The 26,308-nt window shown below is 40.1% G+C and overlaps 1 protein-coding gene across 3 annotated transcripts; it reads right to left on the bottom strand.

Moving 5' to 3' along the window:
* Positions 1–371: 371 nt before the first annotated feature.
* NUFIP1 (NUFIP1, FMR1 interacting protein 1) lies at positions 372–26,167 on the bottom strand. 3 transcript variants are annotated; one of them, XM_026072221.1, is made up of 10 exons: positions 25,896–26,167; positions 25,588–25,676; positions 24,816–24,920; positions 24,128–24,190; positions 23,744–23,820; positions 16,231–16,323; positions 12,079–12,347; positions 7,578–7,706; positions 5,668–5,900; positions 372–2,242 (listed from the first exon to the last, which is right to left on the bottom strand). In XM_026072221.1, the coding sequence occupies exons 1-10, from the start codon at positions 26,089–26,091 to the stop codon at positions 1,907–1,909; spliced, it is 1,590 nt and encodes a 529-aa protein (XP_025928006.1). In that variant the 5' UTR covers positions 26,092–26,167; the 3' UTR covers positions 372–1,906. The 3 variants fall into 3 exon arrangements, with proteins under 3 accessions (XP_025928006.1, XP_025928007.1, XP_025928005.1); XM_026072222.1 differs by having other exon boundaries at positions 5,668–5,897; positions 24,816–24,923; XM_026072220.1 differs by having other exon boundaries at positions 24,816–24,923.
* Positions 26,168–26,308: the final 141 nt, after the last annotated feature.

Below are 26,308 nucleotides of genomic sequence, written 5' to 3' on the forward strand. Positions count from 1 at the left end.
CCTGCAGTCAAAGAAAGGTCTGCCATCAACTCAGTAGTGACAGAGGCATGTTAAAAGTTAAAGTGCAATTTCAGAGAAAAACAAATCTATTTCTGTTCACTGCACATGTGCAGTTTTTACCCTTGTGTTCAACAGCATTGGTACCAATCCACTCAGAAACCAGGTTCTGCCCAAGTGCCAAATATCCATGATCAAGATTCCTTTGCTGATATTTTCATTGCAGTAAAACTGTAAAAGCCATATACAAGTTAGTAAGAATGAGATGGCTTGTGGGACCATCATGGTAAGAATGAATCATCTGTCTTGGAAGCATAAATGTTTATGATCGCTGCTTCAATCTATTCTACACATATATTCTTAAGACACACAACTTCTACAAGGGTGTTGATATTTATAATTCCGTAAATTTAGACAGTGCATTACAAACACAATATGCAGTTATAACTACAAATAGCAGAGCAGTGGGACAGAATTTCCATCTATTCCTTGTTTTCTGCACTCCACAAGTGAGATGCATCATCACATAAATGGCACAAGTTACACGTTAAAGAACAAGAGGACAGTAAATACAGTTATTAGGCAACTAAAAACCCCACGTGAATCTTCATGTTTTAGGCAGTTGTATGGATGGCTAGACTTCTATCAAAGAAGAAAACAAATAAAATCAATCCCTGAGAAGGCAATTTAACTCCAACATTTAACCATGACTAAAAGATGAAGTGGAGAATTACTCTTCAGTGGAAGTTTTGACTATAGATTACTTTCATGACATGTTTTCAGTGTCAATGTGACAAACTCACACCTGCACGTTACAAGAAGGATTCTGACAAACAAATGCACAATGTATTCGAAAGACATAACTTGTTTCTAAACCTTGGCTGATACTTCTTCAGTGTTCAAAAACAGCTCATGTATGTGCAATCACACAGAAGAATGAATGAATGCACAATTCTAGGAAGAAAAACATCACTAGATGCTGTATGAGCATCATAAAAACATACCAAGGAAGACATTTTTCCAGAAGGCCAACTCAAATTCCCAATGCATATTAAAAAATAAAGGGACAAACAAGTAACTCTAAGTTTAGTAAACTTCAATAAATTAAATCTATTACTCTCAGTAGTAAGTTTGCTTCAAGAGTTAAATCTGTCAGGCAATGCCTATGACAGCAGTTAAGGCCTATGGTTTAACAATGGGTGCCTGAAGTCAAAAAAAACCACAGTTTAGCACTGACACAAGCAGTTGGTAGGTATTGACTCTACTCTTCCCCCCCTCCTTCTCCCCCCTCCCTTTTTTTTTTTTTTTTTTTTTAAAAAAGCTTCTTGTATCACTTCACATCCTTACTGTCTTTCCATTTCTCCACTTAATTAACAGATTAAGATTAGTTCAGGGAGGTGCAGTACTTTGAATCAGGTCAGTTATTTTTTTTCATTTCTTTTGTTTTACATTTCAGATCAATAATAGCTGAAACAAAATGACACTGAATTATCATTTCAAAACTACATTCAGATACTTCCAGACACTCTAGGCCATGACTTCAGATGGGGGAGAACCATTCTACCCAACACTACTTCGCTCTGGCGATGGATTTAAATTCCGATTCATTTCCTCTTAACAAGGTAAGGGGCTCAAAGTTCTGAGGCTCAAAAGCAGGGATCAGCAGATATTCTAGTGAAGACCATGCTCTGTGCCACTGCCATTTTTCATTCATAGGGGAAAAGCAATTACTCAACATGGATGCCATTTTTACAAGGAAAAGGTCACCTCACGCAGGACAGATTAGAAAAGTGGTTTTAACAGTTCTCAATATACTTTTTTAAATTATTATTTTGTTATAATAATGTCTTTCAAAAAATGTCAGTCAGGTAGAAAAGCTGAGCCTTTGCTGTATTTTCCACAACATTTTCTACAGTGCTTCTTCACACTGAATTGCTGGCGTTTCCCATGTCTCCTCATCTGCCGAGTGAGGGATCTGTGATGTCTGATCTACGGGCGCTTTCTCACTCTGGGCTGTTAATAATGCATCTTGTTCTCCTCCTGTTAACTGGAAGTCAGACCTACAAGAGCAATTAGATCCATTGAGTTCGTCTGTCAAAAACTCTGTAGTTTTAGAGGTCTGACCAGCCTCTGTTGCAGCTGCTGGTTCTGTCTTTAAATGAAGTCCAAACATGTCATTTCGGACGATGTATCGAACACACTGCAAAATCACGTTCCTTTCATGTCGGATGTCCTGGGCTAGTAACTGGAAGGAAAGAAGAGAAGGTGATGCACATTTCCCTCTACTGACCCATAGTGGATGCAAGCCTAGCAAGATGTACTGCTTTACTTGGCAATTTTAAACATCTTTAAACATATAGAGTTGGCTCTCTCTCTCAAGGCCTGGAAACAGAGATCAGGAGATTGCCTTACCAGACAAAGCACATGAAGCCATGTATTCCCACATTCAGTGCTCTGCTCCCAATTTACAGTTGTTTTGGCAAATTCAACACGCATATTTCAGAGGAGCACCACACAGCTTATTGGGCTATGACTTGACAGCACAGCTAGAGGGATCTAAAGGCTCACTGTCCCTTCTCTTGAGCCAGTTCTTGTGCTGATCAGACTCCTTGCTGTGTCAACTGAACTCATTAATTAGTGGAAAATGAACCTGACAGAAGGGACTAATGTTTTTTTTTTTTTTTTGGGGGGGGGGGGGGTTCGAAAGCTGAACTGAGTCAGCAAAAGGCTCGATGTACCACAAAAGAAGTGGGGTCAGGCATCCAGAAAGCATGAGGCAGTGAGAGACCTGCCTTTTGGGCAGCAGCAAGCTGCTGAAGCAGTGTAGTTTGATGGTCAAACAGCACCTTTACAACAGTGCTCTGCAGATGCAGCCTGTAGAGCCTCCAAGGGCTGCAGTTGAGTACAGTTACTTGTACATGACTGTCCCACTGACCCAACAGGAAACACTCGCATGCCCAACATGCATGTGTTTAAGGACCACTTTTAGCCCCATTAATGCACTAAGGCAGGTGGAACAAGCTGACAAATCTGATGGCTTCTTTTGGACTAAGCCACCATTCTCAGTTTGCTCAAGTGGCCAAAGTTAGTGAATATATCTAAATACCAGGAATTTCCTCCCCAATTATTTCCCAGTGTAGATTCAGATCACCATGTTTTCATATCATGGATAATAATTAACACCTGAAATAAAGAATGCAATCTGGGCCATGAACAGGCCATCATGATGGTAAGTCCATTAGCATCATTTAGACTTTTCAGGTTACAGCACCTGTAATTTAATACCCCATATATCTTCTATTAGAAAACACTTATAAGTAAAAGGCAGTATAAGTCATCAGACCTTGGTTTTAAATACCAATAATTGTTTTGGGATATAATCCACCAAAACAAGTCTTCTAATAGCTTACTCAGAATGCTAGAGATCTCCCTCATCTCCTTTAGCCTCACTAAAGTTCATTTTAGTATTACGGCAGGGGGGGGAGAAAAAACAACAACACACACACACACACACAAGACAGCCAGAAGCTGAAGGACATTTTGTCATTGAGAGTATCAGCAGAACTAATACTCTGAACAAGCTACAGGTTTAAAGCAATTAGCTAAATCTACAACTAATACAGATCTCTTGCAAATAATCAAGTACACATCTTGGCTAAATTTGGCCTGTAATGCCCCAGAGAAGCTTTTCTGCTGTTGTTATAAGTTTCAACAATGGGTCTAGCCAGCCACCAAAAAGTGTGCATATTTCTATTTAGACCAGTTACTAAGATGTGTTACAGACAGCTGGCCTATAAAACACAAGCATTTCACCTTCAATATTTACCTGTACTGGCAGCTAAAATGGCTTTTGGAACCCCCCCCACTGAACTAATAGATGCACATTAGGGTGGAGAAGAGGCAGTGTAATGATGTTCTTTGTAGGAGTTGGGGGAGCTGCTGAATTTCCAAACAGCCTCACAAAGGCACAGGTGGGATGCACCATCACCCTACCTAGCAAAAAAAGTTTGTCATACATCTGCCATGGTTTATTCAGACTGGACAAGTAACACCTTTGTATTCTATTTTTTCATGTAGTGACAGATATCTGCAGAGCAATGCTACGCAGGCCTCATTATTCTGTCAGCACACAGCATAGCTAAACACACATTATTATGTGGATGACTGATAAACATGTTTTAGTAGTGCCCAAGATCACTACCTAATGAGTGTCAATAAAGATCTCTGCAGCTATTCTTCTAACCCCCACCTTTCTTTTAAGCATCATTTCACTGATACAATTTTTTTTTTTAAAGCAACTCTACTTCTTTGCTTTTTGAAGAAGTTCTCAGCAGTGATCCACTGTAAAATTTCAACTTTGCTTCCTCAACATTTTCATACACTGTTTCTGACAGCAGAAGTCTACTTGTGAATCTCGGTCACTCCTTTGCGATTCACAGCCACAGTACATGTCCTTTAATAGCAGTTTTGAAAAACATTAAAAGCCCAAAAAATAAAGCAAAAAATGCAATTTCGAAAACAGACTATACTGCCAAGCTACAATTCAGGCTTCCAACGTTCTGTCAGCATCTATGCCACTTCTCTCAGCATGTGGGACTTCATACGACTTTTTTCAGAGTCCTCATAGCTTTGATCACCAACAGCTTTGAAGAGCAAGAGATAGAGATGACTGGATGCTTAGGGAGCTGTACAAAGGGCAAACGCTTCCTTTTCAGTCACTAGCAGCTTTAATTCTTGGCAGCAAAGATAGTGTGCGCTAAAAAGACTATCAAGGGATTTGTGCCACATCTGCAGCTTGGGATGTGGCTCACCAGGACCATTCAGGTATCTCTTGCCTAAGCACCCCCTGCAGTTTCAGAGTACTGATATCAGGGGCACCCTGCTTTCCCCTGCACTCTGCCTGCAGTAAGTTATGCTGGCTAGTTACAGAAGCGGAAGGGTAGCCTACCTCATCTGACCTCCTAGCTCATGTTGCTTTTGGGTATTAAATGTAATAAAATACTAATCAAAGCTTTGTCTACACCAAGAAAGCCACCAAGTTCCCAAATAGGATGCTTCAGACTGTTACTCAGAACAGAATCACAATATCTTGGACTCAATCACCCCTATAAACCTCTTGTTACCCTTCTGAGACACCACTGCTGTCACTTCCACAGGCTGCTCTAAACATGCCTACAGAGAAGAGACCCATGCATCTGTCGTTGCAGCTCAACAACACTCTACATGTCACCCATATGACACCTTTATCTACAAGACCTCTGACTGCGTCTGAAACAAAACTGTGTGCTCCTCAATTAGGAGAGGGCAGCTGAAAAGCAAAGCTGAGGGAAAAGGGAAGAAGATCAGAACAGCGCACACACACAAGCTACAGGATATTATCACAGGAAGGGGAGAGGGAGGAATAAAGGTTTGTCCTTTGTGCAGCTCACTTTAGGCACATAATTAAGTTGTCATCTTTGCTCAAAGTCCGTTGTTATCTGAAAGCACACCAAGGTATTTCTATTTGTCTATTTAAACAACTATATTTTTTCTGAGCAGAACACTCACTTAACTATTTTAAGAGAGGGTTTTTGCTAAAAGACCACTGTAACTTCCTGCCGAGGAGAGGAGAACCACTCAAATAAAGCCTGCTCTACAACAGTAGCATTATTTTAGCACTAAGATCATTACCATTTCCAGCAGAGTTGGACGCCGCTTTGGTAGGACAGGTAATGGTTTCTTCCCCCGTTTATCAGGGCCTCTGGGGGTACCTGCATTTGAATTCGAGCTTCTTAATGTTGTATTTGTAGATTCTGCATGTTCTTGGTTCAGATTTGGATTCTGAGGAACACTTGTAGCTTGAGATGTATTTCTGAGCACAGCCTGGTTTTCTTCAGGTTTTGCTGCAATCTTGACAGGGACTTCTTAAAGACAAGAAGACATTTTCAGCTCTCAAACTTAAAGGCCTCTTTAACATCCTTATATCCCCATGCACTGGCAGTTCATTAGTACTGTTCTTACTCATCTGCCCTAATGTAAAGATGAGCATGGCTTTTTGGAGAAAGGGAGGAGTTTGGATTTTTTTGTTTTGTTTTAAATACAAAGAATATTCTCTGAATATTCACAGAAAGTAAAGTAAGATGCTTAAAGTCAATTATATGGGGGTGGGGGGAAGCATCAAGAGTTGAACAGACTTAAGTCTCTGCCTGTGATCACTTCGAAAGTGCATTGCTTCCAGTTCAAAGTATCTTGCTGCAAATTTGACTGATGAGAAAAGAATCATCTTGTAGTTAGGGCATRGGATGCCCAAGTTCAATTCCCTTCCCTGCCAGACACTCTCTAACTTTTAAGCCATCTAGGGAGATAAGGCATAGTGACTATCTATAAAACAAGGTGCAGCAGAGTTCCCTGCCTTACACTGACACTGCAAAGACTCCCCTAAAGCAAAATTTGAGGCAAGCACAGATACTACAGAAATGGGATGCAGAAGAGAAACTCTCCTCTTCAAGCTGCATCATACACTTGGAGAAGCACCAAATCCAAGCACTACAGAGTTCAAGTTTTACTGCAACATCCAACAGCCTTCTATGGAAAAAGCCCTTAAGGACATGGAAATTAGTTCACAGGGTGAGTGTAACAGCATTTTCCTGGCACTCCTCAAATATGATCTGAAGTGAGACTGAAGACAGGCTGCCCCCTCCTGCCCCCCCTTAAAAAAAAAAAAAAAAGTCAACTGCCTGACTCCAAAAGGCTTGGGAAGTTCAATGATACACACCCTAAGCAAATTTTATCTCCACCCTTCAACTCAGGTCACAGTGGTGGGAAAAGACAAGCAACAAAGAGGGGAAAAAAAACCACCCAATCTTTCAGGAAACTTTGTTCTGGACTTTAGAAAGTATGCTGCAGGGCTAGAAAAAGACCAGAATTAGATGCAGCACAGTCCAAGTGGACAAGGCCATTCTAGTGCAGTGCACTGGCTGACTGCATAAACGCTATATTCTGGGTGCTTCTTCAAGGTCAGGAGTTATCATTGTACTTGGAAAAAATAATGGCTTACACAGTAACCCAGTTCAGCGCTCAAAACTGGGGGTCATACTCATCCCAGCCTCTTTGTACGTGACTTATACCAGTACTAGCATGCATTGTCACCACAAGCAAACTGGAGAGTATTTTTGAGATACAGCCCCTGAACTGGCACTACGTTAACATCTTTGCTTAATGTAAGCCTCAGCTCACATGCTGTACTTCCCTCTGTAACACCTATGATTTCTCTACAGTACCTATAAAAGTCTTTTCTCAAGAAGTTATAGGTTCTGACTGAAATTGTGATAACCCACAGACTGCAGGAGTTAGGGGCACAGGCAACAAGTGCTGCCACTGGGCTACTGCAGTCAAACGCTGCATTTATAAATATATAGGGCCTGTACAAAGGAATGGGAGAGGGCAGAAAGCCAAGGGTGAAGCCTTCCAACTTCCCCTCTTTCAGAGAGAAAGATTATTTCTAATCACATTTTCTGTGTTTGCAGTTCACAGCACTGGGGTGAAGGAAGAGAGAAGGGGAGAGGAAAAAGCCAGAGGAATTTCACTGAGCTCCTTCGCACCTTCCGGCTCACTCTCAGATGCGCTGCCATAGTTGGCCGACAACGAGCTCAGGGCCGAGGTGACCTGCTTGGGAACAACAGTGGTTCCCAGTTTCCCGTCTTCAGCAGCTGCTTCATCCTTGTCAGATTCTGCATGGAAAGAAAAGGTGAGAGGGATTTTTCCAGGCGCTCCTGTACACTAACAGCCAGCTTTGCTATTAAATCTTCATTTGAGCAGTATGCAAGACTGGTGTTGGGCACCATCACTCAGCGTCGTGGATGGATGACACCTGCCCACCCTCCAATCACATTCAGTGGCAAAGTTGTTTAAGCACTGGCTTACAGACCTGCAGGCGAAGCTACAGGAGCAAAAAGTGTGACTTCTCTGAACAAAAAGCTTGGGCTTTTTGGTTCTGTCTTCACAGAGAGGATTTAATTATAGGTTTTATTATCAACTGCAGGTAAAGAAAGAGCAAGGATTTCATAATATGTTTTGAAGTCTTGCTGGATTTAGTCCAGCAGGGGCGGCTTCAAAAGCCAATAATGTAAAAAGGAGAATTTCCTCATTTAAAGTGAGAATTTTAAAGGCAAAGAAATTTTTGGATGGCAAAAAACTCTTCTAAAGGGCACTCAGCCTACAAATTAGGCAATCAGTTTTCAGCAGTACTTCAGATAGTTAAACACCTAAACCCCTACAGAGTATTATGGATATGCCTGAGTAAATGAGATCTTACAGTCTAAAACTGCCCTTGAGAAAGAATACCAGGAAGGTAAGACAGGAGGCAAATGGACCAAAACCACCTAATTTGAGGATACCAGGAAAACAGAAAGGACCTACCAGAAAAAGCTTCCTAAAAATAAACTTATAAAATTATGATGATTTTAATTTGTTGGAAAGGACCTACATGCACTATGATCTTGCAAAAACTCTCAGGTAATTTCCCCCTGTTAACTTTAGCAGTGTTTACTGAAAAGCATTTCTTAATAAACCTGTATGTGCATTTCATATATATTATAAACCTATAAAAATAAAATATTAAAAACCCTCTACTAGAAATGTTCTCAGAAAGGAGTCTATAGAAACTTCTAGAGAAGACTAGTTGCAATGTTATTTTTACAGAGAAAAGAATCAGGCCCTCTCCCATCCCGCATCTGCCTAAGCTTGAATATGACAGCAGGAAAGCTGCTTAATACTTCTTAAGATGATGATACTACAGGAGTAAACACAAGCTCTTTATTTTTAAAATTACAAATATACCTCTATTTTTTTCTAATATATCAGTAGCAATAGGCAATTTGATATAGAGGAACTCTTGCTACTTGGTAAAGTAACTTTGATTTAAATTCATATGTATTTATAGGAACTACTACTGTGCCTCTGTTTGCTTTGTCCTCTCTTTGCAAAAGAGCTGATTTGCGTTGGTTTGGCAACCATGTCAATATGCAATTACATGGGAAGTTCATGCTAAGTGTGGTGCATTTTTCTAATGGAGGATATAATGCGTCTGCATACACTTAAGCAATTACAAAGCACAGGAATTTATTTCCAAGTATTTTGATTCATAGCTACCTTTTACTTCTATCATATTCAAAATGGTAAAGTGCCACACAGGTTGGGCACCTTTTGCTTTTATTTTCTTTAAGCTTTTCTTAAATGCTGTTAGACATAAAATTAGAAATCAGTTTGACATGCAAAAACAGCTTTCCAAAACTGCTAAAAATATTACTTTAAATTTGCTAAAAACAGAAAAACATTTATTGGGATACATTTTCTACTCAATCATAAAACCTACTGTAGGAAGTAATATGCACTGCTGAATAAAATTGACTGTTTCTGTTCAATAGATCCCTCAATTTTAGAGATGATGGATCTAATCCTCTTACACTGTTTCTGTTCACAAATCGATGAAAATTTTCATCATYTCCCACTCAATTTCTTAGCTTCCTTCCAAGCTAGAAGGAACTAACCACTGAACTGAACTTGGACGAATACATTAGGCAAATGCATTGCCTCTGCAGAAAGAAAGGGCTGCTGCTCTTGCTAAGAAGGTTTAAGTACTCCAACAAAATGTGTCTAGACAGCAAAAATCGTAAGTTTAAAAAAATTTTTTTAATTCTTAGTGGTATCATGTTTGTTATTATTTATGTTATATTCCTGTTATATATTCCTCATTACAATCAGAGTTGTATTTTTTAAATGTGCAGTATGCAAGTACCGCATTCTTCTTTTACTTTTTATAACTGAAGTTACTTCATAAAAACAGTTGTACTTTGGTATAACTAGATTTTTATCATTAAATAAAATGGAGACACCATGGGAAAATAGTTATATTTAAGCATACTTAGTATTCCAACACACAGATTAGTGGAATAAACAAATTGCATAGGGATGCCAAGTTCTTATTCCCACTAATTGAAGATTATGTTTTCAAGAGGAAAACCTCAACATCAAACGTTGTCTTTCCAAGGGATGCATTCTAGCCTTGTTGCTAAAAATAGGTAGTCAAGTCAGATTACATGCCATATTCTAAGAGTCCTACATCACTGCTCACTATATTATAAATAGTTATATCAGCAGAGTTTATATTGCTGCCAGCATGTGGAAACAAAACATGCTCAAAAGAATTAAAGAAGCAATATTTTAAAAAGTCACATGCAGAGAGCATCAAGATCAAATTAGATAATATAGCAAAAACTGGTATCAAAAGAGAAAAATGCCAACATTTTAAATAATTCACTTACACAAGTAAATCAGTTTTGTTTTCACATTCTCAGTACTGTTTTATTTCAAAACAGAAAAGGATATTTAATAGTCTTTAAAAATAATTTCATTGTGGAATTACTTTATTCTTCTTTCGGCTTTAGCAAAGATTTTCTTATTTTACAAGTTAGTTTAGTAACTTAAGCTGGTGTGAGTTCTTTAGGCTATTGTGCAATATTTATGGCAGAACATGTAATGCTGCACACAAGCTTTTTGGCAGCACTTCCAAAACCCTGACTAGCTGGCAAAAGTTTCAGTATCTAGATTAAAAAAAAAAAGAAAAAAAAAACACCACTCTGACACTATTTCTTTTCTCCTCTCACATTACACTCTGCTTGCCAGACTCCTCATCGTCGCCGAAACGCAGGTAGGCAGCCTCCCCAGTTACTGCTATCGTATCCCCTCCGCTCTCCAGCGGAAAGGCAGCATAAATTTTAACCGTGTGTCTTCCTATAGCAGCTAGCTCAGTCCAAAGCTGAGCAGCACCGATGAAAGCAAGCATTTCTATACAGTGCCTCAAATAGAGAATTTGATAGTCTAATACCAACCCCTACTGCGTTTCCTAAAATGACTGCAGCATCACTTCCCTGTGGCTCAAATCACTCTTCCTCCCAACTAAGCATGTTCAAAGAAAAAAAATCATTCCTAATCTCTGGAGACGATAGGTAGAATAAGATTGTTTTAGCAAACACTTTAATAAAGATAGAATTGAGCTGTGCTCCGTTAAAAGCCCCCAAAAAATCATCTTCAATTTGTTAACTAAGTATTGATTTTAATTTAGTAATGCACTTTAAAATAAATATGGATAAGAGAAATACCCAACATGGACATTTTTCAAATCCAAGACACTGCTACATCCTGTATCCCAACTTCCTCTCCTCTTTAGATAAAAGATTTCTTGATGATACAGCATAAAAGTCAGTGTTTCCTAGTTCATACAGGAGAATCAAACATGTAAGAGGTATCCGCTATATTTTTCTCAATGTTTATAACATGACCAACTTGGCTCACAAACAAACTTAAGTGCCTAATTGTTGACAGCATCTAAAGTGTTCTTCTAAAGCAAAAATCTTCCTCCATCTTCAATGACTTTATATTTTAGCTTCTTTTCAAACCATGTCAGCCAAGCCTACTGGTTTTAGCTTCTCCTACCAGCGTACATGTACACGCATCAGTAGGATACACGCATACAAGAGAAAGATCTCTCACTCTGAAAGACCATGAGATACTGTTTCCTCTCTAACAGGCCAARCCTACCAGGGCAGAAGCTCCTTGAAATGCAAGAGTTGCCCCTCTCCTTTTTYCTTTAGGCAAAGCACTGAGCCCATCTTAGCAATAATCACACTGTCTCTTTTCYTACAAGACCATGTCCTGAATCAGGATACATCTGCACAGCAATTTCCATTTAAAAGGAAGTTCTAAAAGTGAGTTTTAGACACAGGGATGTTCAACTAAATTCAAAGTTACAAGTTTATGATCCTGCTGACCCTGGAACTACTCTAGCCACAGCACAGCAATCCCGGTCACAAAGAGAAGACAGCAGGCTCCTAAGTACTCTTCTCCAAAAACACTGTTAAGACTTTCATCGGTTTTCTATTAACAGATTTTTCTATTACAAACACATCCAATTAGCCCACTTCCAATCAAGGACACAGTTTACATGTTTTTACAAGTACCCAGCTCTCCCCAGAAATTGCTAGTGAACAGCTTGTTCCACTAGAACTACTTAAAATAAAACTTCTCCAAGTGCCTTTATCTTACCAACATCACTGCTTGCCAGTAGACTGAGAGGGTCCATGTCCTTCACACATGCCTGAGACTCCGAAGGAGGCTGTTTTTCATCTTCTCTCTCACATGCATGGTCTTCTGGTCCATTAGCTACATTTTGAGTTTTTTGTGATGGCACATTATCACCTCCACCATTTTTCTTAAACTTCTTCCAGAACTGGCGTTTTTGCTTTTTCTTCTGTCTTCCTTGCTGCCCAGACCTCTCCTCATCTTCTGGAGCTTTCCACATCCCCTTCATTTTGCTRGGGAAGAGAAATGCAAAGTTTATAGAAATGACAACCTACAATCAACTGAAATAACCAAAAGGCTGAAGCCCACACTCAAGGCACAGCAGTGTAATGTGCTGCCAGGAGTTACCCCAGCTCAGCTAACACATTGTACCAGACCACACATACAGTCATAGAACATCTCATTGACAGGGTAATGGGACAAAGTTGAAACCTATGGGAGAAGTCTGAAGTTTACAAGTTTTAATCACAAAACAAGAGTATGAGAGCTAAGCAATTTCCTTTATCATCATCTACAGTGCRATGACCTAGCATTTTCATTTTACATTATAAAGCCAATATTTCCATCACTTAAGCAATCAGGGGATTCAAAACAGGGAGAGAATATGTGGAATTAAAAGGGARGCATCTGCTATTAGCATATTTCCACTGCCGAAATCTCCTTTTTCCAGTTACAGCTCAGTGAAGGATCCTGTTGCATTAAATCCATCCGGCCATCTGACACAGTCAATTGCAATGATTACCTATCCTTGACTCCAGCTAACAAATGTTTTTTCATCTTTTTCACTTTGATGGAGAAAGAGGAAGAAAAAAAGGAAATTTCTATCAAGAAAATGTTAAAAAAAGAAAAAAATCCTCACAACTCCTAAATTACAGAAAAAGCACAGCATGCTAGTTCTAGTAATATTTCAGATTATTCTGTCCACACAAGAAATGTTTAAGGAAGGTACCTGAACAGCCTAACAAACTGTCCTCCAAAATCCATGGCTACAAGAGTAGGGTGTATTGGATTAGTCAGAAAGGCAAATATAAAAGTGACTTCAGCTTCCTGAAAATATTTCTTTTCAAGCAACAGAAACTTTGTTCAGCAAAACAAGGCTGCAAATGATCATCAGCACATTCCAACCATAAAAGACATGCAAAATCTCACTGTCCTGAATGAGCCCCATGGTTCATTTTGCTCAGTACTTTCTCTCCAGCAGTCTCACCTACAGCATGGCAGAGGTCCTGTAAACTCTAGTCAAGGGTATAATACCATACTTGGGCAAGAGTTTCTTCCCAAAACTTCTCCCTGCTTCTAGATTCATGCATCTGCAAGTACAGTCCCAAAGGTGTATTTCTAACCTGGTACATTGTAGCAGCCAGGAGCATACATAAGGAAACAAAAAAGTAAAGAGCAAAGAGCACAAAAAAAGGGCAGTCACATTTCTAGTTTATTTTTCCAGTTTTCAGCAGCCACTAGGAATATCTCTAGTCAGATATGGTCTAAGACACTAATGGTTTTGCACGCCATGATATAGGATGCTGTATAAACTTACGGTATCCCTGAAGTCTTGCAGTAAGGTTCTGACATTATGTGAAAGAGGACCTCATTTAGTTTGTTCTCATTCTGATGCTTGAAATGGTCATTTGATAACCCCAACTTTCTTGGGTTACAAGAAAGAGCAAATAATTATATTCACCTCTTCTCCCTATGCAATTTTCTAGACGTCTGTTGGAGAACCTTTCCAAACCACCCCTTTGCTTGTACGGAAGCCTTCCCATTATTAAGGTTCCTCTCTTCCAAAGCTTTCCAGTTCTATTAAATCATTCTTGAGAAGAACCACATACAGGATTCAAAATGGCTTTATAGCCATTTAGTGACAAAACATATTCTGTTTCATTCTCCAGTCCTTTCATAGTAGTTTCTAACACTGATTACTCAGCTCTCACAGAATCATCTACCATAGTTCTCCTGTAGTGCAAAACACAAGTCTCATCCACAAAAGCAGACTAGTGTTTTCCTGCGCAATTCACCTCTGTCCAAGAGAGAGGACTTTATTATTGTGAATTTGTACAGTATCTTGCACAAGAGGGCTCTAAATTCAGCATGTTGCTGTACAGCCTATAAAATGTTGAGTAAGTATGGGTTCAACAGAAATGCTGTCCTTGACTAAGGGATAAAACCAACATTCTGATTTCCCTGTGACCACTGAACGCCCAAAAAGAAACTCCAAGGTCATGAAGACATCCCAGCAAACGCCAGTATGTCTTCTGCCTTCCTCTACTGAAAGTTGTATTCTTCACATCCTGTTCAAAGGGAGCAAAGAGCTATGTGCTATTAATCAGCTGTTGCAAGACACCACACAGATTGCCAAAGTGGTCCTCGGTATCTCTAATCTCATATGCAGGGATGCCGAGAATTAATAGTTGTAAAGCACTTCAGAGAACCACAAATGGAAAGTGCTGTAGAAGTGTTAAGTATCTAATCCTTTCTAAATCTTACTGAGCTATTTGCTTTAATAGTACAGCTTGCAGAGAACAACCTATATGCTATTTTTGCCTCATGCATCAGTAATTTTGCCAGATAAGCACCTATTCTAGAATCTTTATTGTTGATATACAAAGCACAAATGACAACTTTTTGGACAGTATATCAGATCTGTAGCACTGGTAGTTCAGGAAGGAGGGGAAAAAAAAAGGGGGGGGAGAAAGAAAGATACTTCTAAACTCAGAGTTAAAGGTCACCAAATGAAAGCAAACAATCAGTAACTTTGAGCTGTAAAGTTACTGACACATGTAAGAGAAGTCAGGAATTTGACTGACATGTACTGCATCTGACTCAATTCACTAGCAGAACCACAGGAGTTACCAAAAAAAAAACCTGTAGACATCAAATAGTTTGTTACCATAACAAGCATAATTCATTTGTTAGAATCTCCAGACACAATTCCATATGTTCAGGGCTTTAAGTTTCAATGCTCTTGGTTTGGTTCCTTGCCTCTGAAGTTTTTCTGCAACTTTATATCCTTCAGACAAGGAAAATTTACGTCAGTCTTTTATAAACCCTTCCTAGAGGCCTTCAAAAGTCATGAAAGGCAACCAGTTGGAGGGGGTGGGAAGAAGTCTTGGCTTCTGAAACACACTCTCCACCAAGGCAATTTACACTATTACTATTTAACAAGTTATGCTAGCCTGGCATGAACCCTATCCTGCACTGGTGCAACTTGCTCATCTTTAAGGATTTACCATGGTGAAGGGCTCCCCCCTCCCACTTTTTTTTAATGTGGGCAAAGTCCAACTTCCCTTCCATGCAACAGCAAATGGGATTTAACAAGAGCCTCTACCACAGCAAATTCAGTCTATTCTTGCCTTCCAGCTCAGCTTTTCTACTTAAAGAGATGACATTCTGAGGACATGGATCATTATACCAACATTAAAAAGTGGTCTTCCTACAGGTGCTAAGGTAAAGCTAATGAAAAAGCAGTAGAGGGAAGAGAAAGAGCAGAGATTACACTGGAAAAATGATTCACGGTATGAGGGAGAGAACAGAAAATCCAAGAGGAGTAAGCATTAGACCCAGAACAAAGGTAGCAGATAGATAAAGATGATGGAGGGTAGAATAAAGAAGCAACAGCAGCACTAATTCAGCTACGAAAATGAAAATAAAGTTACATTTTCCCTCCTCAGCTGATCACTGCTTTGATTTATCATCTGAAGAAGGGAGTAAGAAGCCAAATCCCGTCATAAAGTCTCTTTTGGCCATTTTCCGGCATTAGACCATGTAGATTCACTATGTTGTGTTAATTCCATCTCCATTATTTCTTACTCAACCCAAGGTTATGGGTGTTCTAATGAATGGCCATTACATTGTGGGTTTTTTTAAACATGCCAGAACACAGAATTCAGTGAGAACATCAAGTTTCTAATATAATTGTTTAATTTGACTAAAATGTACTATGAAGCACTGCAAACAAAGGAGCATTACACCTGCAATTTGTCAGTGACCTGTCCTCTGTTAAAGGACAGCTAGACAGCGTGTACAGTGAAAGCAGTAAGTGTTAGGGGACCAGAGCGAAGGAGTGTACTTTTGAACTCATTAGGAGCAAAGTGAAAAAGCTTGCCTCAAAATGCTTACCCAAACAGTGGAGTAGTCAGCACTTCTCCCCTTTCTTCCTTCTCCATCTGCATCACCTTCTTCTTTTCAATGTTTGCCAAAGTAGGAAAATTTCTAGAAGAAAAAAAATGCACCTGCTCTTAGAAGGTTTACTATACATCTTAGTTAATTCACCCTCTACCAAACTAACATCCCATATAAACACAAATTTGATATATTTTTAAAGAGTTTCTTGGAAGTGTAACAGACTGTTTCCTTCTTATAAAAGGCATTGGTGAGGAAAAAGAAACCAGAACATGTTTATGTTTACATACTTGGCTGTCAAAGAAACAAAACAACCCACACGCACACCAGAAGAGGCTTTGTTAGATCTACCTAACAATTGAACAACTTATAGGCAAAAAGTTTAGTCATGCCTGTGGAGCTTCTCCCGGCCCCTATGGACAACAGCACATGATTTAGTCTCTCAATTTTAATTTTGTGGTGCTTCACTGGGAGTATATGAAGGGTCTTAAAAGGTGCTACACACCTTTAGCAAGCCAGTTGAGTTTTTTAAATATCAAAAAAGTTTAAAAGAACAACTTCTGGATGTACAGGATCCCTTAACTGTGATAGCTACAGAAAAGCACACAAATTTCCTCTTGAGCAATATTCAGTATTGTGCTTGCACACTGACCTCTGTTTCACCAATATTACTGCACTTTTTTCCTGGCTTCAAGAAAAATTGCTAAGTCATGCAGATTGAAACAAATCTACTGTTATAATCATCTCACAAACCATCCCTCTCTTTCATTCCCCACCTCCCTCCTTCCTAACTGTTCTTCCCTGCGGACGAAAGCCACACTGGTTCTAACACGCAAGCCTGCTGTAAGTTACTGTCAAAGCCCTAAAATGGCTATGCTGGTTGCTCGGTAAACACTAATTAGCTAAATCCAGTGCTTTGAGATAAAGGTGATAAATGGGAAACACACACACACTAAGCAACTTCTTCTGGACAGTAACATGGGGTATAAATATTTTAAGTCTAGTAAAATAGAGCAACAAGAAACATAAAACAGCTAGTCACTACATACAGTTATCAAAAAGGACACCCATCTATCTTTAAGTATTTAATCTTATCACATGCACCCTCCCCATTTTACAAGAATGCTAAGCTTCAGACTGATACATGACAGCTTCAACCACAGACCAAGAGAAAGAGATGAAAAACATTTTCTAAAAGACACACCTAAACACATTACAGAACTTGTCTTCTTTAAGAGGACTTAAACATGAGCTGTCAAAATCTATTTTCATTGGGATTTCTCCCAGAAATTCAGACATATAGYTCTCAAGAGAGCATAAGGATGTGATGTTTTATTTCTGCGCTTCCCCATTAGCTACATTTCTTCATCCATGTTATAACACTTCCAGCCAACAGCGAGCATGGAGAGAATTATGTAATCTCAAGAGCTTCACATTCACAAAGACCCCTGGTGCTTGGCAGCTCTCCATAGATTTAGGATAAAGTGTTTTCCTTCACTTAAGTAATGTCCACAGGAGGAAAGAGCCATAAATAAATAGTTATGGTCAAAATAACCCTAAGCTTGTCTTAACCACTTTTTTTTTTTCTTTAGAAGACATAAAGGAAGACCCTTAATCCTGGAGCAAATGAGTTTTCAAAGTGGTCCCATAGTTATGCTGATTAAGGACATATTCAGACACGCTCTCAACACGATTTGAGAAAAGACTGCCTCCCACTTTCATTCCTGTGAGTTACCACTCCCTCCACTGAGCCACAGCAGCGGACTCCATGAACACTTAGTTCAATTCAACGCCAACACAGGCAGATTTCTCTTAAACCACTCATTCAGTTGACACAGGCGATAACTAACAGTTATAGGGAGCTCACATCTTAAGCTTGAGTGTGCCTGCATGTGACAGCACCTGTGTGAATTGCATTTATTTTCTCCAAGTCTCCTTAACACAAATGTTAAATAGCATTTTACTCACTGCTTCTACCTCGTGCAGAGAATGCACCTATTTTGAAAGCACTGAGCATTTTGCCTCATTCACAATGAATGAGTAAGTGGCTGCTGGTTTATTTTTCAGTCTAAGGATTTTGTAGCCAGCAAGGCCTAGACTTTCAAGTCTTCAGGTCGCTGGTCTCTTTACAAGGTAGACCAGGTCCCACCTCCCCAGGCGCTCTGCTGTGTGACAAGGCTGGGATAGACACACCAGCAGGTCCCAGGGTGACTGGGACAAGTAAACCCCTGTAGCCCCTGCTGGGAGCAAGCAGTAGAAGTAGGGACCAAGGTCACCCACCCACCTCAATGTCCCAGCATCAGGGCAACTACACATCTCATCACATACCACAGCCACAGCACAGGAAGTACATGGACTTGTTTGAAAGTTGCATTTGGTTTAAGAAGCACAGGTTGGTCATCTCTAGCTTAGGTTGGTAAATTCAGGAGAATATTTAAAAAATAAAAATAGAAGAACCCAGCAACAATATCAGTTCAGCTTTCTGCATCTTCTTCTACACCAGAAAGTTCCACTGCTTGAGATCTGTCTGCAAGAGATTGATAGATAATGGGATTTTTTTTGCATAGACAATGTTCGACTGTAGCATAGCCACTGAATTCAGGGTGGTTCTTTCGGAGTCAGGCAACAGGTTGAGCTTACACTGTATTTCTATATAGATGCACAAATCGTGTGGYAACAAAACTTGCTGACAAAACTTATTGCATCAGCTAGAGCTACCCACGGAGGCAGCAAAATTGGACTGGTCCCTAAGTGGAGGCAGATGCCTACAGTGCAAACATTACAGTCTTGATCTACAAGAGACCCATACTTTGTAAACTTTAGTATCCAAGAACAGTCACAAAGTATTCAAGAGAGGCCAAAAGGAGGGGAAGTTTTTTGCTATAGAGAATTCTTACTCAGGAAGACCAAATTTAGGAAGACTGCTCCTGAACATGAGCACAACAATCCAGAAGGAAGAGTCTGTAGTGAATCTCTCCACATAAAGAGCCATGCATTAAAACTGATGAGTTAACTGGGTTTTACATCCTTCTCAGAAGGTGTGCCCTCTTCCCCCAATAAAATAAGGTTAAGACATTAGATAGAGGCACAAGTGAAATAGTAGAAGAAAGTCTACCATCTATATCTTGTAAACAACTTGTCAGAGCTTGAAGACAAGCAACCTCATCAGTCACCATAGAGGCTTTACAAATTTAGGCGAGTTCTCATGGAACAGGGAGTTAAACCAGGACATGATGGACAGGGACAGCAGATTTCATGAAGGACCCAGTACCGCCCAAGAAGGCAGCAGCCCTGTTTTATAACAGTGGCAGTTTCCCTTACTATAATCCAAGTTGGAAGATTTTCAGTATAAATTGTCAGGATAACATCAGAAAACTGTGGATTTCAGGCTTAGACAAGTACATTACATATGCCAGGCAGACACATGCAGATAAAGTGATATGCAAGTAAAATATACTCTAAACTCCTAGAGACAGAGAATGGTGACTTTGAGCAAAACCACTAACTTGCATGCCTTAGTGAAGAGATGTTTTTTGAATAAATGAGGTTAGCAGCCAAAGTCATAAACGTTTTACAGTCCAGCAGCACCCTGCCTTGCCTGCATAAACACCAGAATAAAGTAGTTCTAAGAAAGGAGTTGGGGGGGGGGGGGAAATCACACACACACACACACACACACACCACACAGAGCTTCACCAACATCTAGCAGAAAAGAGAATGTTTCTACAGCAGTCTAGACAATGAACTTCTGGGTCCAGAACAATACAAGCTTATCAACTTCATAGGAACAGCACCGTAACCAAACTGCCTCTTGAGCTAGCCTTCACTGTGTATGCACAACCAACAGCAGAGTGGATATGGATGGCCCACAGGGGACATGGATGGCCCAGAGAGCTGATAAATACTGTTGTGAGACTCCTAGGCATTTTATTGCTAATGCACACCAGCAATTCATAGTAAATCTAGCTATTTCATCTGTGTCTACCTTGATCTACCAATACGATCAATCCACTTTATTTTGTCTTCTCCACTTTTACCAGGCGTTAAGAAATTGTTTTGCTTTAATCACAGTTTACTACTACAAATGCACCTTCAGGGAGGAAGCCAAGCTACTCCAGGGTTATTATTCAACTACAGGACCACAAATTAGCAAAAAGTAGTTTTGTCAGCAGTATTGGGCTTTGTTCATTAAGTGCATATTCAGCACATGAAATACTCCAAAAGTAATGCAGCAGACAGTCCCTAACTGGACCAGAAAACAACAGATTAAAAAAAAGGGGGGGGGGGAAGGAAGCAAGCATCACATAAAATCAAGAAAATTCTCTAATGTTACATCAAGACCTAGGCAAAACTAAGTTTGAAGATTCCGCTTAACATGAGAACAGCCTTGCTGCATTCTTTCTAATAACCTTTGCTCAAGAACAGTTGGCGTACATGGGCTGGCAGGATCCAGATTTCACTGGGAAAGAATGGAAGACAGCAATAACACATTCTGACACGTTAAGGAAATGCATCAATACATCCACTGTAAGTAACTCTCTTTGAGCTTGCGTATAAAAAAAAATGCTGAGAATACACAGAACAAAGCAATTTTAATCACTAAAGTTGATGTCAGACTTCACAACCATCTGCCTGCAAAACATATGGAAGCCCTAAGATTTTGTGGAACTTCACTTCTGTCACTCTCTGCCTAACTCTAGATCGCCTGGCTTTGCAGATTTAGTAGGCCATAAGCCATTAAAAAGTCTTTTAGGTAAACAGAGACACAAAGGCTGCAGTGATGAACAGGACATCGTATGGAGTTTGAATGACAGCAAAACAGAGCGGGCATACTTTAAACAAARACACCCACCTGTTACCTGCTCTCCCCTTTCCCTTCCTTTTTCCCTCTAAATAAGCAATGCTGCACTTTAAACACAGATTCATTGTAATAGATTTTAGCAGGATACATAATTGAGCAACACAGCAGATAATTAAAAAGAAAATCTCAATCCTATAAGTAATTATTTGTACTGGCGGAAGGAACAAGAAAGGCAAAAATGTTAAGGGTGTAGCATGGAAATAAATACACTAAATCACTGCGACCTGATTAGAAACATATCACTGATGACCCAAAAAGATTTTCTTAGCTCTGACTGGACCTTCTCAAAAGAAAAAAGGCTTTTCCTGTCGCTATAAGCCCACACTGCCTAATAGTTCAGACTCCCTCTGGTGTTCTTTTTTTTCTTTACAATGCAATGTTTACTGCGAGTCAACAGCAGACCTTCAGCACTAAACAGTTTCTTTGCTGGAGACCCAATTTTTGCTTCACAAAAGCTTCAGAGATTTTTTGTTGTTTTTGTTTTGCTTTTTTTTTCTTTTTTGTTAAAGAGGATGTTAGCACCGCTCCTTCACTGTACAGAGAGTAACAAAAGCCACCCAGGTAGTCATTCTCCCCCCATCCATTAGAGCCAAACAAGATGCCCACACAGCAACGGAAGTACTAAATTAAGTCACAGCACTGCTCCATCTAGTGGGCTTGGCTTAGAAGGTCCCAATTCCACATTGCATGCGCGCGTGTGTTAGTGACTACAAGACTTCACTTCCACTTATTTCACCATGTCACAGGAAGCAAAGGTTTTTCAGCAGTGTTGCACCCCAGGCAGATTACATTGATCTGCAAAAGTGATATCTAGCAAAAGATTTTCCAAAAACTCAAGCTAAGAAAAAAAGATCCAGCATCATCCTTACAATTAACTGTAGACACATTTTGCCTTGACTCAGACCACAACCCCCAACCCAAGCAAATAGTACCCAAAACATGACTATACATTCAATTCATGTTTCCCTAATGCTCTAGCATGCAGTATAGCATATATTTACACACACAGCCCTAAGCATCATTCAACACAACCTTAGCATCAGCCACTAGAAAGAAACAATTCCATGAACATCCCAAAACAGAAATCTCTGTATACAAGACTGAAAGTGAATGGTGAAGACACTGCATGCAAATACTTCGTATATTTGTCTTCACAAGACAGAAATCTAAGAACATGTTTTTTACTAACACTCTAAACGCTTTTCATTGTAAGTAATAAAGCCTTTGTAAATACCACTGTTGAAGAAAAGACAATATTATCTATGGTAAAAGTAAAAATAAATCCTAATTTTTAACATCCTTTAAATAAAAGAAATTGTTGTAACCAAAACTATACCAAGTATGTAATCGCACAGATCACAAGCAATTTTTGACTAGTTTACTACGACATTTTAAACACAGGACAAAGGGGGGAAAAAAAGAAAAAGTGCTTTTGTATCAACAAAAGCTGGTTTTTTTAAGGTGAATCTACAGATTACCTTCAGTTGTAAAAAACGAACAGCAGGTACAACAACAAAGTTGACTGCTCTGATGTGCCAACATTGTGAWAATTTTCCTTTGCACAAAAAAAGTAAACTTTTCCTTTAGAGGTGGCTTTACTTACAGGGATTTGCTCCTTCCCACTACAAGGGGAGAAATTTTGCTTCTGAACACAGCAGAAAGTGATTGGAGCTAACAAGAAGTGTTCCCCCCACTCTATTTACAAAGCTACTATGTAATAATGTGTCAAGGGAAGCCAAGTTCAAAACAAGAATGCATTAGCATTGCTTTGACATAAACGCACACCAGGTTCATCAGTAAGACTTCACTGAAGATAACCAGCTTTACATTCAGTAAAAAAAAGATGACTAGTATACTGTGAAAGTATCAAAATGTAAAGAGATCTTGAAATTAAATTTATGTCACTTTTCACTCTGCAGAAAGGACTCGCGCTCAAGGGGACAAAAGCCTTGGACTGACCATTCACAAGACTGCAGTCCAAGTCAGGAGCAGAAGTGAGCAAAATCTACAGCATCTTTTATCTGCTGAAGAAAAGGGCAGGTTTTACCCTGTTCGTCTCAGGAAAAGTCAGTGGGATTAGGTTTAAGGAGGTAAAGTGTGAATTTTTAAATACTCCAATGCTAGTAAACAGATGAAAGCTAAACATCACAGAATGAGAAGTACCACTTACATATGAACTTTACCTCACACCCCAGATACAACATGAGTTAGACTATTTGAGAAATAGTCACTCACAGATTCTGTTCTCATCCAAAAGAAGGGTGTCAAGTAATATAAAAAGTTCTTAAAAATTAAGAGACCTCCCTGTGGCCCCTACTGAGACAACTTAAACTGTGGGAATTTGCACACAGTGGGAAGTATTATAATTAGAGTCAGCATAAAAAAAGTTAAGAACATCTGGAAATGTTATTTCTGACCTACAGCATCTCAGTGCTCAGGCTACAAGGAATAACTACATCATCTGACCTGGGGTACCCAAATCAAACATTTCACCTCCTACTATAAACATCCAATTAACCTCTATGCACCTAGCACATTCGTCACTTAGCATTAGCTAAGCGCATGCTGCTACTGCCTTTCAAGTGCCACCCAATTATCACACAAGGAAAATACAGTAAGACAAATTCACAGGCAGCAAGTCTTTCTTACTTTTTTCTTTCTTCTCTCCATCTAGCAATCTCTTCTGGAGTATCTAACTTTATTTTTTTAGCACCAGGACCATGCACCTAAGGAAAAAGCATTTTACCCATGTTTAAAAATAATACAATAAAATTCACCTACTACATTAACATAACACTGTTTGCATGCCCAATACTGCTGAGATTGGGCATAGCAATGAGAAAGTGAACCCATTAAAAGACACAGTAGTCAATGTATTGTCATTTACATGATTTTCTTGCACAGATTTTCAGCCTTTAGAGTGAGGTGGTACTTTCTCATTACAGAAGAATGAAGAAAAGTTTTAAAAGTATAAGAAGAGACCTATCTAAAGATTGCAGAGACTCCTATTTTGGGCTCAGCTGGGATACCTACATTCTTCCAATGTATCTGAACTAGCTTCTCATGTGCATTGAAATTGCAACCTTCTTCTKTGCACTGTAAGATAAAGGTAAGGGGGTGAAGTTAACATTTTTCTGCTAAGTTTTAAGTTTCTAAGTTTTTACAAACAAATTATAATAAGCATTCAAGTACATTTCAAACAAACTTAATCAGTGACAGATTATTACACAGTTGCACAGAGCTTTTAAGTTAYACAGTTTCAAAACAAACATATGATTGTTTAAAAAAAGTAAAAAGGAATAACATACTTTTAAATTCATACTTTAAATTAACATGAAGTTAACTGAAAAGAAAAGTCTGCTAGGGTCTGCAGTTTTAAATTTTGTTAGTCATTTACAATAAAGGAGTGGATTTTTAAAATATTTTTTCCACATAAACCCTCTTCACACGAAAATATTGCCATGCCCTACTGACATCAATGAATTAATTCTCCTATGACTTAGCAACACTTTGCAAAAGAGACATTAAAATGACTTCAGCAATAAATCCAAAAATATTACTGAGAGCTCCCCTACACAAGTATTCAGAAAACACGTTAACATTTTTTGTAGCTCATAAATCTCTGATAGGTCTCTCATTCAGTGAGTGACTAAAGCTAAATACGTATCAGGCATGAAATTAAAAAAATCAAAATTTAAATAAAAAAGACAAACTAATTGACCTGTGTATGTTGTGAAACATGTTCATCATACTTCTCCTGGTTTTTATAGCCACGGTCACAGGTATCACAATAATGAGAGAAAACTGGCTCTTTTTTCTTTTTGTTCTGCTAAAGAAAGAAAGAAAGACAGACACATTCAGACTTCAAGACAGCAGTTACAAATTACAAGGCACCCCTATTCTTAATCATGAAACACTTTCATAAGTGTTTTGATGATTACTTCATGAATTAAAATGTTTCAAAAGTTTTAAAGATAAGCTAAAATGTCATAAAACTAAAGTTCAAATCATTCAGCTTCCAAACAAATTATACAATACTTGATTCTTTCTGCTACCATCTTCCCATCAGTTATTGCTACTGCCAACACATACCAGGCAGGCACAGATTTATCAACAGCTGGGAGGACAGCTAGGGCCACATCCCCAAGTCTCTTCCCCATCAATCTGTGCCTGTTGTCACACGACACACAAGTGCTCAGAGGGCAGTAGAGATCCCTCCCTCTCCCACCATCCACATGAAGGTGATCTGCCTGCCAGGCATTGTTCAAATAGATTCATTATGTTTTCATTTGGGCATCAGCAAGAAAAAAGTTATTATAAACTCAAGCTGTTTTAACATTTGGCATAAACATGTCATTCCTTCAGTGGGGTCAAGGTTTACAGACTGATTGCTACATGCTTTCTCTCGTACAGGAGTAAGAGGGTCAGACAAGAGTACGCATCTCTGCAGCAGAGCGTGGACACAAGTCCCATGGGACAGACACAGTCCATACCTTTTGCTTGTGATTTCCGCCTGGAGAGCGTTTATAAAACCCCGGCGCTTGCTCGCCTTGCCATTCCTGCGGGAAACTGCCATTGCCACCTTCAGCAAACCGTATCGCCAAAAGAAAGAGAGCCGGTTACTCACATAGCCGCTAAAACGCGCTCCACTTCCCCGGCGGGCCCCGAGCCGGGGCTGCAGGGTCAGCACCGCGGCGGGGCCCGCGCACGAGGAAGCCCCCAGGACAGGGGGTGCGGGCAGCCCTGGGACACGCCGGCGCGGAGGGGGAGGAGGCCGCGGGCCCGCCCGAGCCCCCCTTACCGGCGTGCGGGCCCCGCGGGYGCTCCCCATATGCCGGCGGGTACCAGGCGCCGGGCGGCGCGTAGCTCTCCGGCGGCGCCCAGAAGCCAGGCTCCCAGGCGGGCGGCGGGCAGAAGACGGGCGGGCGGAGCCCCGGCGGCGGCGGGTACCAGGGGAAGGGGTTCATGTCGGGCCCGAAGTCGCCGCCCGGGTGCATCCGCCGCGCCGCGCTCCCTCCTGCCACCGCCAACACGTGGGGACAACACTGGCGGCCACCGCGAATGCGTCACTTCCGGGGCCGGCCGTCGGCACGACGTAAAACCCGCCGCGGCGCCGTTTGAGTGCGTCATCAGGACGCGCCGGAAGTGCGGCGGAGAGGTGGCGAGGGTGAGGAAGAAGCATCTTCGAACGGGGCGCCCGGCCCCCCGCGCGCA

The sequence above is a fragment of the Apteryx rowi genome, unplaced genomic scaffold, assembly GCF_003343035.1.
Source record: "Apteryx rowi isolate R43461 unplaced genomic scaffold, aptRow1 scaffold_339, whole genome shotgun sequence".
NCBI lineage: Eukaryota > Metazoa > Chordata > Aves > Apterygiformes > Apterygidae > Apteryx > Apteryx rowi.